Genomic DNA, 13,957 nt, shown 5'->3' with positions numbered 1-13,957 from the left:
CCTGATGGCAAGATTTTTCGCAGTCTGTCTTTGATTACCCACATGGAAAAAACCTATATAAACATATATGTTTCAATATAGGTTTGATATAGGTTTTTAATATATGTGACATATATAAAATTGGCCGTTTTCCTATATTATGTGTACATATATGTGTGCATATATGTACATATATGTACATATAATATAGGAAAACGGCCAATTTTATATATGTCACATATATGTAAAACCTATATCAAAACCTATATTGAAACATATATGTTTATATAGGTTTTTTCCATGTGGGTTGGGTCTCTTGAACATTGATGTGTGTTCACAACTGCCTATCGAAGGGGTAAGCATGTTTTTGTTTTATTTTTTAAAATCATTTAGCAGGTGTCAAAGTCTTTCATTCTCCAATTGTGTCTGAAAACCGATCTAGTTTGGCAGTTTCCTGCTGCTTTCCAGGAAACTCCAACCGTTTGCCTTAACCTGGTGCTTAGTAAGCAGGGTTTGTGGACTGTGCTTTTATTGTGACATTACATGTTTTATATAGTGTTTTCAGAACTGTGATCTCACAGTTGAGTTTTGGAAACATTACTCATGTTTACTCAGAACTCAGTTTAACCAAATTGAGCAGTGATCATCTCTGAACCCAGTTTAGACTGATGATGGTAGTTTCTCTTCTCTCTTTAGCGGATTTCTTCATTATTGAATTCTGTGTTGGTCTCAGCAAAATGCAGAAGCTGTTGAGGATCTGGACGCTCATGCTAGACTTTATGAGTCTCTACACATGAAGTCAAGGTGTTGCTGAACCATTTTTTCCTGAGGGGCTAATATTAAACAAGGGAGACTGACAGAAACAAAAAATGTCTGATAAGTGTGATTTGTGTCTGCTGGGACTGATCATTCTCTGCTTACTTCTCACAGGTAAACACATTCTGCATGCTCTTTAATCTAGTGGGAAAGAGTTAAATATAAATATACATTCATAAAAATGTTTAATAGAGCTGGTGTGTCATGGAGTCTGTGAATGAGTTAGTTTGAACATGCTTTATTCTTCCTGACATTCATGTTCTCAGAGTCACTGTCACGTTTGCAAATACTGTTTCGCAATCACTGACACTGAGGATGTCCTGCTGTCACAGGGGTTTATGAACTTTCATTTATTAATATAGATCATAATGATCACTCAGATATACTGTGTTTCAGGTACCAGTGGAGTGGATGATGCTCATGTGTTCATCAGTTCTGGTGAAAATGTCCGTCTGCCCTGTAATAATGCTCTTTCTCTTTCTGACTGCAACTCAACTACATGGATCTATAGCAGATTCAGACATTCAGCAGCAGCTGAACTTATTTTTTCAGGGATAAAGAATAAAGTCACAGAGAGTCATGAGAGACTGAGTCTGGGGTCTGACTGCTCTCTGAACATCACAAATGTCCCAAAAGAAGATTCTGGATCTTACAGTTGCCGACAATATGTGAATGACAAACAACAAGGAACTGATGCACGTGTTTATCTCCATGTTCTTCATGGTAATTTTATGACTATATGATCATTTTAAAAAGTGGCAAATTCTTGGTTTAAAGTCTTATGATTATTGAAGCATGATTTGTGTCTTGTGATTTATGTCTTGTTCAGTTTCCTCATCATCATCCTCACAGACTGAGATCAGACCAGGCCGCTCTGTGACTCTCTCCTGTCAGTTATATGCTAGATTATCCTGTGATGATTTGGTCCATTCTGAGGGACTTCAGCTGTTGTGGGTGAATCAGGCTGGTGTTGATCTGAAGACAGACTCCAGATATCAGATATCATCAGATCACTGTATCATCACTCTGACTACAACACTCCTGAATGAAGATGACAACAGAGAGTGGAGATGTCAGCTTACTCTCAGAAATCAAGTCAAGACCTCAGCCAGATACACTGTCAAGTATTCAGGTGAGAAAAGAATCTCATGAATAAGTTCTGGAAGACTCTCCGTTAGACACACTATATATAATGATAGATAATGCTAGAGTTATCTTGTGTATTAAATTATTAATATGATTGTAATCTACAGGTATGAATCATCTGAATAAACATAATTTTTTAACAGCTCAAGATGATTCAACGACAGCAGTGATTCCAGTCCAGATCACAAACTCTCAGGATTCTTCAACTATAAACACACCAGAAACTAAAGGTACATCATCACTGTCTTTCTCACATCAGTGCTTTGCAGTGACTTTACTTTTAAAATCAGTCCCTAGACATAATTGATTCCTCTGTGAAGACATTATGAGATGGAGTACAGGGGATCAAGAACTATGTAGAAAAAGTAACTCTAATTAAATTTGTCAATGTGCTAAAGATTTTTTTTTTTTTGCTCAAAAAATATTCAAATGAATGTCCAGTACAGTCTGCGTTCTAATGAAACTTCTATAATAATATCTGCAGTTCACTGTGATTGACTGAACTCAAAGAAGAAAGAGCTTCATGTGATTAAATGTTTACAGATGTTTTCAAACCTGCACTGTAACCTGCATTTTTCTCCATATAGTGGACTTCACTCAAATGTTTCAGTGCAGCTTCAATGGCTGTACATGATCCCAGATGAGGAATAAGAGTCTTATCTATAGAAATTATTTTAATTTAAGTAACTTTTACTGACATGCAACCCGAATTCTGGGTTAGGACACTTTTTAAATTTGAATAGAAATAAAAATAAAAGATGTTCAAATCACATGAGCAAATATTGTATTCACAAAAGAACATAGATAACATAACAAATGTTTAAACTGAGAAATTTTACACTTGTATCCACTAAATGATCTCATTTAAATTTTGATGCCTGCTACAGGTCTCAAAATAGTTGGCACGGGGGCAACAAATGGCTAAAAAAGCAAGAAATTTTGAAAAGATTCACCTGGGAGAACATCTAGCAACTTATTAAGTTAACTAAAATCAGGTCTGTAACATGATTAGTTATAAAAGGGATGTCTTAAGCCCAGGATTCACTGCACGATTTTTGGCTGTCCCAGACGAAAGATTGTCATTGTGAAACAATCGTGGCGATTTCTGTTATCGTGGCTCTTAATCAGTGGTCCTTTTTTGTATAGTGAGAGAGGTTCAAAGATGGCCGTTTTCCTGGTCTTGTGACCAAAGATAGCCTACGATAATTTTCTGTAAGTGTCAGAAATTCAGCATGATCAACACACGGTGTGTTTGCTGCAACAACCTACGTCTACTGACCAGCCAATAAAAATTTGACATGAAATCAACGCGACATGGCGCTAAAACTTAAAACTGCTTACCTCAAGCTCTTTTCCCTTCTTATTTCGCCGTTTCATTTTTTTCAGCCTATATAAAAACTACAACTGCCAAAGTATGATTCAGCAAGGCCTTTTGTTTACCACTAGCGCATGCTGATGATGTTGTATTCTTCTATAGAAACTTGCATCGAAGCCTACGAGTCAATAGGTGTCATTATTGTACAGTCTACATGCATGTCGTACCCAAGTTTAATAGATCCATGTTGCATAGTGCGATAAAGTAATGATCTTATAGGATTGCTAAAATTGTGCATTGTATCCAGGGCTTTAGAGAGGCAGAGTCTCTCAGAAGTAAAGATGGGCAATCTGTGAAAGAGTGTCAATGTTCCTCAATGTCAAATTGCAAAGGCTTTGCAAATCTCATCATCTACAGTGCATAACATCATCAAAAGATTCAGAGAAACTGGAGAAATCTCTGTGCATAAGGGACAAGGCTGAAGATATTTATTGGATGCCTGTGGTCTTCGGGCCCTCAGACGACACTGCATCACTCATCGGCATGATTGTGTCAATGACATTACTAAATGGGCCCAGGAATACTTCCTGATACCATTGTCAGTAAACACAATCCGCTGTGCCATCTGCAGATGCCAACTAAAGCTCTATCATGCAAAAAGGCCATATGTGAACATGGTCTAAAAGCGCTGTCATGCCCTGAAATTTGACCTTGATGTTGAAATATGGGGTGCATAAGTGCAAACGGTATGGGCAGCTTGCATGTTTTGGAAGGCAATATGAATGCTGAAAGGTATATAAAGGTTTAAGTGCAACATATGCTCCCCTCCAGACGATGTCTACTTCAGGGAAGGCCTAGTTATATCTTAAAATATGTCACCGTCATTGGTTTGTCTCAAAATGCACACCAGTAAGGTTAAGAGTACCTTTAAAAAAGTTACTTAAATATCCTAATTGAACTAAAGGCTGATTTATACTTCTGCGTCAGACCTATGCCGGAGTCTCTGCGCCGTAGGCTATGCGTCTGTTTCCATTTATACTTCTGCATTGTTGTTCACATCGATGTGCATGCAGACCACTAGGAGGCAGTGTCCGTGGTCATGTTGAGTATCAAAGCATAAGCCGAAGAAGAAGCAGCTCGTCATGTAACGAGAAGCTTACAAATAGAAACTGCAGAAAAGTGGCAAATAGGTAACGACTTTTGTTGCAGTTTGACTGTATGTGTCCCCTGAAACAGAGCGTTTGTTCATTCCTATGGAAGTTGAAAACACTCGCTCTTCTCCAATTGCTCCATGTTAGTTTTTTGACCTGAGGGAGGGGTTCTAGCAGACCAATCACAGTGCTTGTGGTCTGCGTTGAATTGACACGTTGTTACATTTTTGAAGAGGTGCACGTAAGGGTACGTTGTAGGCTATGCGCGGTACACACAGCCTACGCCGTAGCTACAGCGTACCCTCGACGCAGAAGTATAAATCCCTATCCCTAAGCTAGGCCCTGTCTGTGAAACCAGGCCTTAAAGTACAAAAATGTATTGATTGATGATCAAATACAGGGTCCAGCACATATTCATAATTTCTGTGATTTGAAGCTCAAGTATTATTTGATGCATTATGTGTTGAACTGAACTAACAGATGTGATCCACAGATCTAGCATCAGAAACTGAAGTCAGTGTGACTGCTGGATCATTATACAGAGGTACGACACATTCATTTATACTGACAGCTTTACACCATTAAAGTCAGTCAGTCTGTAAATGCTTGTGAATAATTATTCATAGTTTGATACCCTTGACTTCAGTCATGTCCAGTTTCTCTTCTTCTTCTTCCACACGTGTTTCCTGCAGTGATTGTGATCATTGTTGAGATGGCAGTGTTTGCTGCTGCTACTGTGATTCTTCTTCAGATCATCTGTGCAAGAAGAGCTGGTGAGTTTGAGCTTCACACAATCTGATGATTCACACTCATCTGATCTGGAACAATCATGGTAAAAACACATACGAGAGGTCAGTGAACGGTTTTATTTTGCAGGGAGGAAGGACTCGCAGCACCCAGAGGAAATAGAGATGCCTACAATATTACAATAAAATACTGGTGAGTTTGAGTGAATCTGCAACAATATTTAAAATAGCAAAGACTTGCAGAAAATTGTTCATTGTTTTATTTTCTTCCCAGAAAACATAGGAAAAGAAATCACCCTGAAGAAATAGCGACACCATAAAGTTCAGATTTAAACGTTTTTTTTGCAATTTAATGGATATTTGCATACAGTGTTCAAGGTCATTTTCTTATGGTTGGTATATAAACTGCTTTAAATGTAATATTAAATACAGTAATTGACAGATTCAGACACGCTGTTTATAAAATCCTTTCTCTTCTCTGTGTGATGGAGCAACTTTGGTGATTCACATATCTTGTTTGTATATTCCTGTTTTTAGCATCTTTTCTTTTAATTTTGCATGATTGTTACTATTTTTTTTATACTAAAACCTCTGCATACTGCCCTACTTAAAGTTTGAAAATAAAGATATTTGCTCACATCAGAGAGTGTGTCGGCACACTATTTTAATGATCTAAGCACATGGTCTGAAGCACATGGTGCAGGTGCAATTAGGGCATGTCCAAATCCACTTTTGAAAGTCTAACAATGGGAAAAAATGGTCGGCGCACAAGGTGCATGGTATAAAAGGGTTGTCCCTAGTCTTTTAATGAGTCGTGGGTGTGTTTTGGGTGTAACGTGCAATTAAACCAATTGGAGTGGCAGCTCTTATTCTCTTTAAAAGTCAGATGCACTTGCCCACAATGGATTTGCTATTTACATGGTGGAATATAGACACCCTCCACCTGAGGAGTCAGTTTAAATACATGTGTGTATTGCCACGATTGGTCAAATAAATATCAAAAAAATACTGCGCCACTGATTTTAGCTCAGATTTCAGTTGGTTTTCAGTTGCCTCAGAATAGCAACACACAAACAATGTGCCTGAACACACCTCGTTTTCAGACCAGCACGTCCATGGGTGAACAGATGGGATTGTCTACAGAGCTTGGAGTTCAATAGGTGTTACAACACAGAAGGAACAGAGACGGACTTGAACAGTTAGATGAGCTTTGTTGAAAACCAGTATGAGCAGTGGCAGAAGTGCAGGTGAGTAAGCAGTGTAGTAGAATGGTATCTTGAGATGAATGGATGATAACTGAGTCTTTTGTGGTTGACAAGTACTGGGAACCTTGGAGCTGGAAACACTGGAGATACTGGAGACGCTGGAGGTAGGGAGCACTCACACGGAGAGGAGAGAACACACGAGGAGATTCTTGGAAGCAGGTAAGTAGATCGTGGGGAGTCCTTAAGGTAAGCATACAGGTAATGTTAATGCAAACGAGACCGGACATCGAGTGGTGTGTGTGAGTGCTCTATATGCAGACAGTGATGAGGTGCTGATGAGGTGCAGGTGCCGGTGATCAGTATTCTGGTGATTGGGTGCGCTGTGATTGGTGAGCGGTGGAGCCTGACGTGTCTGTGACAAATAGGGCATCTGCAAAGTTTCTTTTTTTTTCTCTCTTTTTTAATTCTTCTGATCCTTATATGGTAATATGTTTTATGATTGGCTTAATCCCCCCACCCCCCAATGAACTATGCCTTTAATACAATATAACATGCTCTCTAAATATATGTTGCTGTAACTGCAACACTGACACACAGTCTCTTGTAATATGCTTGATGTCATGTTTATAAATTTTTTTCTAGCAGCAAAGAAAGTCCCTTAAAAGCAGATTCTCCTTCAGTAATTATCTAAATATTAATCATTTTACTGATTTAGAAGCAGCCCTTTGTTTGAAAAATGAATGTGTGCCAAACATTATACAAATTTAATACATAAAATTGACCACAATAAAGGATACAATTTAAAAGACTTGTGGAAATTATAGTAATGTGCTCACAAACTACCCATTAACTTAATTTTATAGAAATTAATGTTAAAGGTCCCGTTCTTCGTGATCCCATGTTTCAAACTTTAGTTAGTGTGTAATGTTGTTGTTAGAGTATAAATAAAATCAGTAAAATTTTAAAGCTCAAAGTTCAATGCCAAGCGAGATATTTTATTTAACAGAAGTCGCCTACATCGAACGGCCAGTTTGGACTACATCCCTCTACTTCCTTCTTTAATGACGTCACTAAAACAGTTTTTTGACTAACCTCCGCCCACAGGAATACACAAAAAAGGGGGCGTGGTCTTGTTGCGCTCCCACGGAGAAGAGCAAGAGTTGCGTTTGTAGAGTGTGTTTGTCGCCATGTCGTCGAAACGCTGTTATTTTCATCCCGCAGTCCAATCACCTTTGTTTGGCCTTCCCAGGGACGCTGTACTTAGAGATCAATGGTTACAATTTATGTTTAACTCGGTTCCCGAAAATTATAATTGTGGTATCCTTACTGCAATAGTTAATGTTGGACTGCAGTGCACATAATGGCCACAAGAGGGGACTATGTTTATGTATATGGCTGTTTTCCGTATGAGGTACTCTTCTGAGTGAGTGCTAACGTTGTACATTTTCTGTCGCTGCTTGTGGAGATTAAAGAGTTCAGTCTCTCGGGAATTATTGTCTTTTGTGTTCATTCGGCACGACACCACAATAATCCACATGTAAAACTATGTGCAGCACACGTTATGGTAAGAGGCGTGACCTTTCCGGGCAAGGAGCGCTAAGCTGCTGTCGAATCACAACACAGGAACCGCTGGCACAATCAGAACTCGTTACATATTTCTGAAGGAGGGACTTCATAGAACAAGGAAGTCATCAGCCCGTTTTTATGACAGTGGAAACAGCGGTATACAGATAAGTAAATAATGTGAAAAATACTGTTTTTTTTTTTACACGCGAAACATGAACACATGTTATATTGCACACTATAAACACAATCAAAGCTTCAAAAAACCACGAAAAACGGGACCTTTAAAAACTGTCAAACTGTTTGTTTGATTTATTTAAAACTTGGTTTAAAGCAGTTTATTAAAAAGGCTGAATTTATGCCATTGTTAACTGAAAAGATAGTTGAATGTCATGCAGCAGTTCATTTACAGAAAGAAAAGGAAGTGACATCAGAATGATTTAGAAACCACAGCCATCATCAATCTAAATTGGGATCAGAGATGATCACTGCCTGATGTGGTCAAACTAACAAGAGAAACATGAGTAATGTTTACAAACCTCAAAACATCACTGTAAAATATCACTGTAAAACAGACTCAACTAAGTTTGACTTAAAGGCGATTATGGAATAGTCCAGTGTTTCTCAACCAGGGGTCCATAGACCCCTAGTGGTCCTTGACATAATGCCAGGGATTCCTATATCACGTATCTGAATATGAGTTTTTGTATATTTTGACATTTGACATGAATAATATGTATAATATGTTATGACTAAATATAGGACAAGTCAACTAATGTAATAGTAAATTATACTTTATTGCATTTGGTTGTCACAAAGAAATAAATGATACCAATAAGCAAATTTTTATTCTGGGGTCCTTGAGGATGGTTCCAAATATGACGGGGGTCCATTACTCAAAAAAGGTTGAGATTAACTGGAATAGTTAATCCAACAAAAACATAAAATAAATAAAAATAAACAACCAAGAGCGAAAAAATTATCATCTTAACAGTTCAGTATATGTTATCAACTGTAGTCTGCCTCGACCCAGATTCCACTCCAAAGTATATTTTAGAATGAGCTCATCCCCAAAATGGCTTAATTATCATAGAGAAGAAGAAAGTCAGCTGGTATAGTGTTTATGTACCATTTGGTTGATCAAATGCTGAGCAAATGGTCATCAATTGTATAATAGGAATGGGTGTGGGACACAGAGAACCATCTCAGACAATGAGGTGTCAGTCCTTCTCGTCAAACAATTTGGCATGACTGGAGAGTTTAGTGGGACTTCATCAGGCTCCATGACAGATGGTAACAGGCCTTGAACTCGTCTTGTGAACAGCTCCCCAAGAATAGCCGGTCTTAAAAGTGCATCGCTATAGAATCGCCAGACTCAAAGCATCAGCATGAATAAGCGAGCGTCTTTCCACTTCACACGGTAACCACCATTATCCTTCACTCTCCACCTTTCTCACAAACCAAGCCATCATACATTGGTAACGTCTCCTTTCATCTCACAGGTGAAATAGACCTCGCTCCAATTTCCATTTCCGCTGTTAATTGACCCTCTGCTGGGAGTTTGATTGACAAGCGATCTAACCAATCAGAACGCCAAATCCACCATTTTGTCCGACAAAGCAGTCAGGAGTTAGAAGATTAACCTTGGTGGACTTAAACTTGAAAAATGGTGTGTACAGACGTCTTTCCGTGTTTGAAACAACACTCCTTCTGATGTTCCTTCATGTTTATTTGATGCTCTAAATTAACTAGTAAGAAGAGATGATCGGTTCACGAGCCTCTTGAGCTGAGGCGCTACAGCGATCTGTCACGACACATTAAAGAGCCACAAAACATTTTTTATGGTTCGAATTTATTAAAAATTTACACCATTTGAAAGCTGGGGATTTTTTTGTTTAATATCATAAGTAACCTGCTTTGTCTTGTCTGTCGACGTGTTGTCAGTGTCCTCTTTGCTCCGCGATGTATTTTTCACTGCGTGTGGCGTGACAGCGCCATGACTTGTCGGACAAAGCAACAGTAACTAAGGGGGGCATGTCTTTGCGAAGGGGCAATTGACACTTCACTCTTTCTGTTAAAAGTGAAAGCAAACATTGCCATAGAGTTTAGTACACTGTCTCAGTATGATGATGATTGCTACATGCATGTATATTTATGTATTTGCCTGCCCTCTAGGGGCAGGAAAAGCGTGATTTACCTTTTAAAGGACTCTCATTCAGTCACACTCATTGTCTGGTCTTGTTAGCATCATACCTGAATGCTCACCTCAAGGATTCTGTTGGAATACTTACCCATCTCATCGTTTGTCTCCTGTGTGCATCGTCATTGTGTGTGAAGTCCAGCACGACTTTTTGTGTTTGGAAACCTGAATTCTACCTCTGTTTCTCCATCTGCAAATCAAAGGACAGTATTACCTTTCCATTTATCTCTATTCACCTGAAGACTTGCCATTTACTCACCTGCATTGCTGTTGTGAAAATAAATCCCTTACTTTTATACATCCTGTCTCTGCCCTTCTGTGATTGCAACACTTTTATTTGTTCTCTTTGTTGTATAGTGTCCATGCGTCTCTAAAACAGCAGTCATGAGTCTTATGTGTGCCATATGGTCATTCAAAAATCTGATGTTCAATCATTCAAAATTAATGAAAATTGGTCAGCTGATTTATCTGAAAGACTGGTGAGATTAACTTGTAGAGCCTCTTCTGTTTTATCAGCACAAGGAAGACACAAGTGTAAAAATGTTATTAGCAAAAAGATGAACTAACACAACTACTAAATGAATACCATAAAGGAATAAAGTGTGCAAGATGCATAAAATACAAGTGATTTAAGTTGGGTGTGGTTATGGAGGAGTTACGCTATGCCTGGTTCAGACTACACGATTTTAGCATGTTTTTGCTACATGCTACTTGACGTAGGTTGTCGTGTGGATTTGTAAATAAGCTGGGACCTGGAATGTGCTGTTCCCTACAATATAAATAGAAGACAAAAAAAAAAAAAAAAAAAAAAAAAACATACTGGGGCATTTTTGCCCTAATGTCTTGAAATGTAGGGGCTTATAACTTTTTAATAGGCTTCATTACTTTTAGTCAGTTGTTGGTCTGCATTATGAAGTGCAGGTCAGAGCAGGTGCATTAAATGTGTTAATCATAAATTATAGCACCAAATGTGTAAAATTGACAGCCCAAATTGATATATACACATCTATGATATATACAGCACACCATGTCTTACTGCCATCTTCTTCCAGACTAAAGGAATGATGTATATGTATGGTTAATACTGATTGGTCAACACAGGGATTGGAATGTGAGAAGCTCCTCGTCACCTGTCCACTTCTTAAAATAAAAGACTGGAAATAGTGACATGTTGGGGTGGATCGTATAGGAATATGAAGCCAGAATCTACAGTTGCTCTGCAGACCATCTCGGCACCTCAAGACTTTGAGAGGGATTTTTCACAGAGGCGACAGAATCTACAACACAGACAGCGAGCATGTGAGGAAAATGTGTTGAAGTCATTCAGACCTGAGTGATTTTGTGTGCTTTTGTATGTTAGTTTGTATGATTGTTTCGATGTTTTGACTGATAACTGTTACTGAATACCTCACATTATTAAAATATGCTGGAACATACTGTATACTGCTAAATACTTTACATTGAACATATGAGCCACGTGTGATATTTTAAATCTATACATAAGTGTTAATATAGATAAATATGAATATAGTTTGACAATGGAAACAGTTGCTTTGTGATGCTTTTTATTTTTAAAGGTTTTATGATCATTGTTGGTTCATGTACATACAAAACTAATATTTTAATGATCTAATTACTATATTGAGATTAATGTTAGCATAAAATCCAATTATATTTAGATTCACATGGACAAATAATGCTGCTGTAGTTTTTTTTAGTTTAGCTGTAGTGGTTGAAAATGAATTAGTCATTAGTGTTTGTTTCTGTATTATTTGTTTTATACATGTAATATTGTGAGAAATAACAGTATTGTCTTTCAGTAGCTGTTTTATAGTGTTTTAGCATATATTCTGATTTAAATAATGTGTTTCTAACAGCAAACACATTAGCTAAAACTCTATTTCATGTCAATAGTTTCTGTTTTCACCTCATTTATTATGCTTATATCTTCAGATCTGCTGTAAATTGACTCTTAAAGCTCATTTCATTGCTGTCAGCAGACTGAGGGGATTTGTTGTTTACAAATATGTACATTTATTTCTGTGTCTATGCTTTTAACTTTCTTTATCATTATTTATATTTGGAAGAATTTACATTATTTATATTCATCTTATCAAGATGTCATTATAAAAACAAACTTCGTAACTCAGGTCCGTAGCCAGCCTATTGAAAGGGGGGGGGGTATTTTTTTCAAAAAGTGGACCTTTTTGCAGTTTTTCTCCTCCTTTTGTATTTAATTATGAGGTTCAAATACTTCATTTTGGTGACCTTTTATGCACTAATTTGTGCTGGATTAGCTTGTCTGCTGGTATCCTAACGAGCACACTTTTTGATGCACCTAAAATATTTACTGCATTGTTGTCAAATTGCTTCCTCATGTACCATTTTTAATTGTTTTTTAATTTTTATGCAATATATATATATATATACACACACACACACACACATACAGATAGATAGATATGGATGTAATAGATATGTACAAGATAAAATGCCAAGATCGGTAGTTATTTATTTTTTTTAATAGAACAACGAGACACAATACATTTAATCGCGTTTTTGCTCCCATTTATTTTCACACATTGATCACACAGTGCATACAAAGTTTAGTCCCAAAGAGCGCACAACTGGAGAAATACACGATTATCTTTGATTTCGTTAGATAGAAAAGAAGCAGGGCCGTACGCAGGGTTTTATATTTACCGAGGTCACAAAATGTATTATGCTAGGGGGGTTCGGGGGCATGCCCCTCCGAGAAAATTTTGATTTCCTTGGTGTACATGCATTTTAAGACGTTTTAAGGCCAACAAATTGGATAACAATAGCTTTAAAACCATGTCAACAAATACATACATGCATTGCACAGTTTTGAGGCAGCTTTAATCGCATGTTTGATAATTTCATGACTTCATTTACAACAGAATAAGGACGGTGCATGCCCGTAGTTTCTTTAGCGCTTTAGTTAAGCTATAATAAAGTAATATGTAGCGCGTGCCGGCGCATTTGCTCGAGCAATTCTTGGGTTCACGATTCGAGCACAGTAGGCTATAGCCTAACGGCTGATTGGAGTTTTACTGACATAGCCTGACAACATCTCATCTGACCGCAGTTCACCGTTGTTCAGCTGAAGCTACCTTTTTCGCGCTCGTTTGATTTGCGGCTGGCGCTGAGGCGAAGGTGGAATGCGCATCTGAAAAGTGTCCCGTTTGTTGTGGTCGTAAAGAGACAGTTCTATATAAACGCAGCGTTTTACTTTGCAATGTTTTAAAAAATATTTTTATTTTTTATGCTCTGTTGGTGGTTTGTGGAGTCGCATCACCTGAGGGGGATTAGACAAATGCTGAATTATGCCTCGTTTCCACTGAGCAGTACGGTTCGGTTCGGTACAGTTCGGTACGGTTCGGAACGGTACACCCTGATCAGGCTTGCGTTTCCACCGCCAACAGTACCCTTACTTGATAGGCGTGGTGTAGCTGGAAAGTAGCATTCGACGTCACTTGATAGGCGTGGTGTATGCCGGAACGTAGCGATCGACAAAATTCTCGCGCGAAGAAGAAAGCTACATAGCGAACAACAATGGAGGAAATAGCGCAGATTTTGTTCTTGCTTCTTGGCATGTGGCTGTTTGTCACAAGAAGGAGACATGGTTTGTTTGAGCAAAGGTTGAAGGCTGCGAGGAAAAACACAGCCGAAAAATACAGGAAAATCAGGGAAATGTTATGGAGCTGGGACGAGACGGACAACCTAGCAAGTCAAGAAAAGGCCAGACAAAAACGACGGCACATGAGGGTAAGCTAAGCTAAGCTAACTTAGTTATGTCCTGTGTTACAATGTTA

The 13,957-nt window shown here is 38.1% G+C and overlaps 1 protein-coding gene across 6 annotated transcripts in view; it reads left to right on the top strand.

The window, feature by feature from the left end:
• Window positions 1–5,792, top strand: part of LOC125280355 — a 29,281-nt gene extending 23,489 nt beyond the window's left edge. Inside the window, exons 1-10 of one of the 6 annotated variants that reach the window (XM_048210893.1) lie at window positions 212–334; window positions 676–909; window positions 1,192–1,254; window positions 1,348–1,518; window positions 1,625–1,927; window positions 2,049–2,171; window positions 4,901–4,951; window positions 5,100–5,180; window positions 5,284–5,346; window positions 5,428–5,792. In XM_048210893.1, the coding sequence (XP_048066850.1) occupies window positions 849–909; window positions 1,192–1,254; window positions 1,348–1,518; window positions 1,625–1,927; window positions 2,049–2,171; window positions 4,901–4,951; window positions 5,100–5,180; window positions 5,284–5,339 (909 nt within the window). In that variant the 5' untranslated portion in view covers window positions 212–334; window positions 676–848 and the 3' untranslated portion in view covers window positions 5,340–5,346; window positions 5,428–5,792. Of the gene's footprint in view, window positions 1–194; window positions 335–675; window positions 910–1,191; window positions 1,519–1,624; window positions 1,928–2,048; window positions 2,172–4,900; window positions 4,952–5,099; window positions 5,181–5,283; window positions 5,347–5,427 lie in introns of those variants that run through there. The other 5 variants (XM_048210861.1, XM_048210887.1, XM_048210856.1 and 2 more) reach the window with 5 other exon arrangements.
• The last annotated feature ends 8,165 nt before the right edge of the window (window positions 5,793–13,957 follow it).

The sequence above is a fragment of the Megalobrama amblycephala genome, linkage group LG1 (assembly GCF_018812025.1).
Source record: "Megalobrama amblycephala isolate DHTTF-2021 linkage group LG1, ASM1881202v1, whole genome shotgun sequence".
Lineage (NCBI taxonomy): Eukaryota > Metazoa > Chordata > Actinopteri > Cypriniformes > Xenocyprididae > Megalobrama > Megalobrama amblycephala.
The sequence above is the reverse complement of the archived record's forward strand: the minus strand, read 5'-3'. Positions and strand labels throughout refer to the sequence as shown.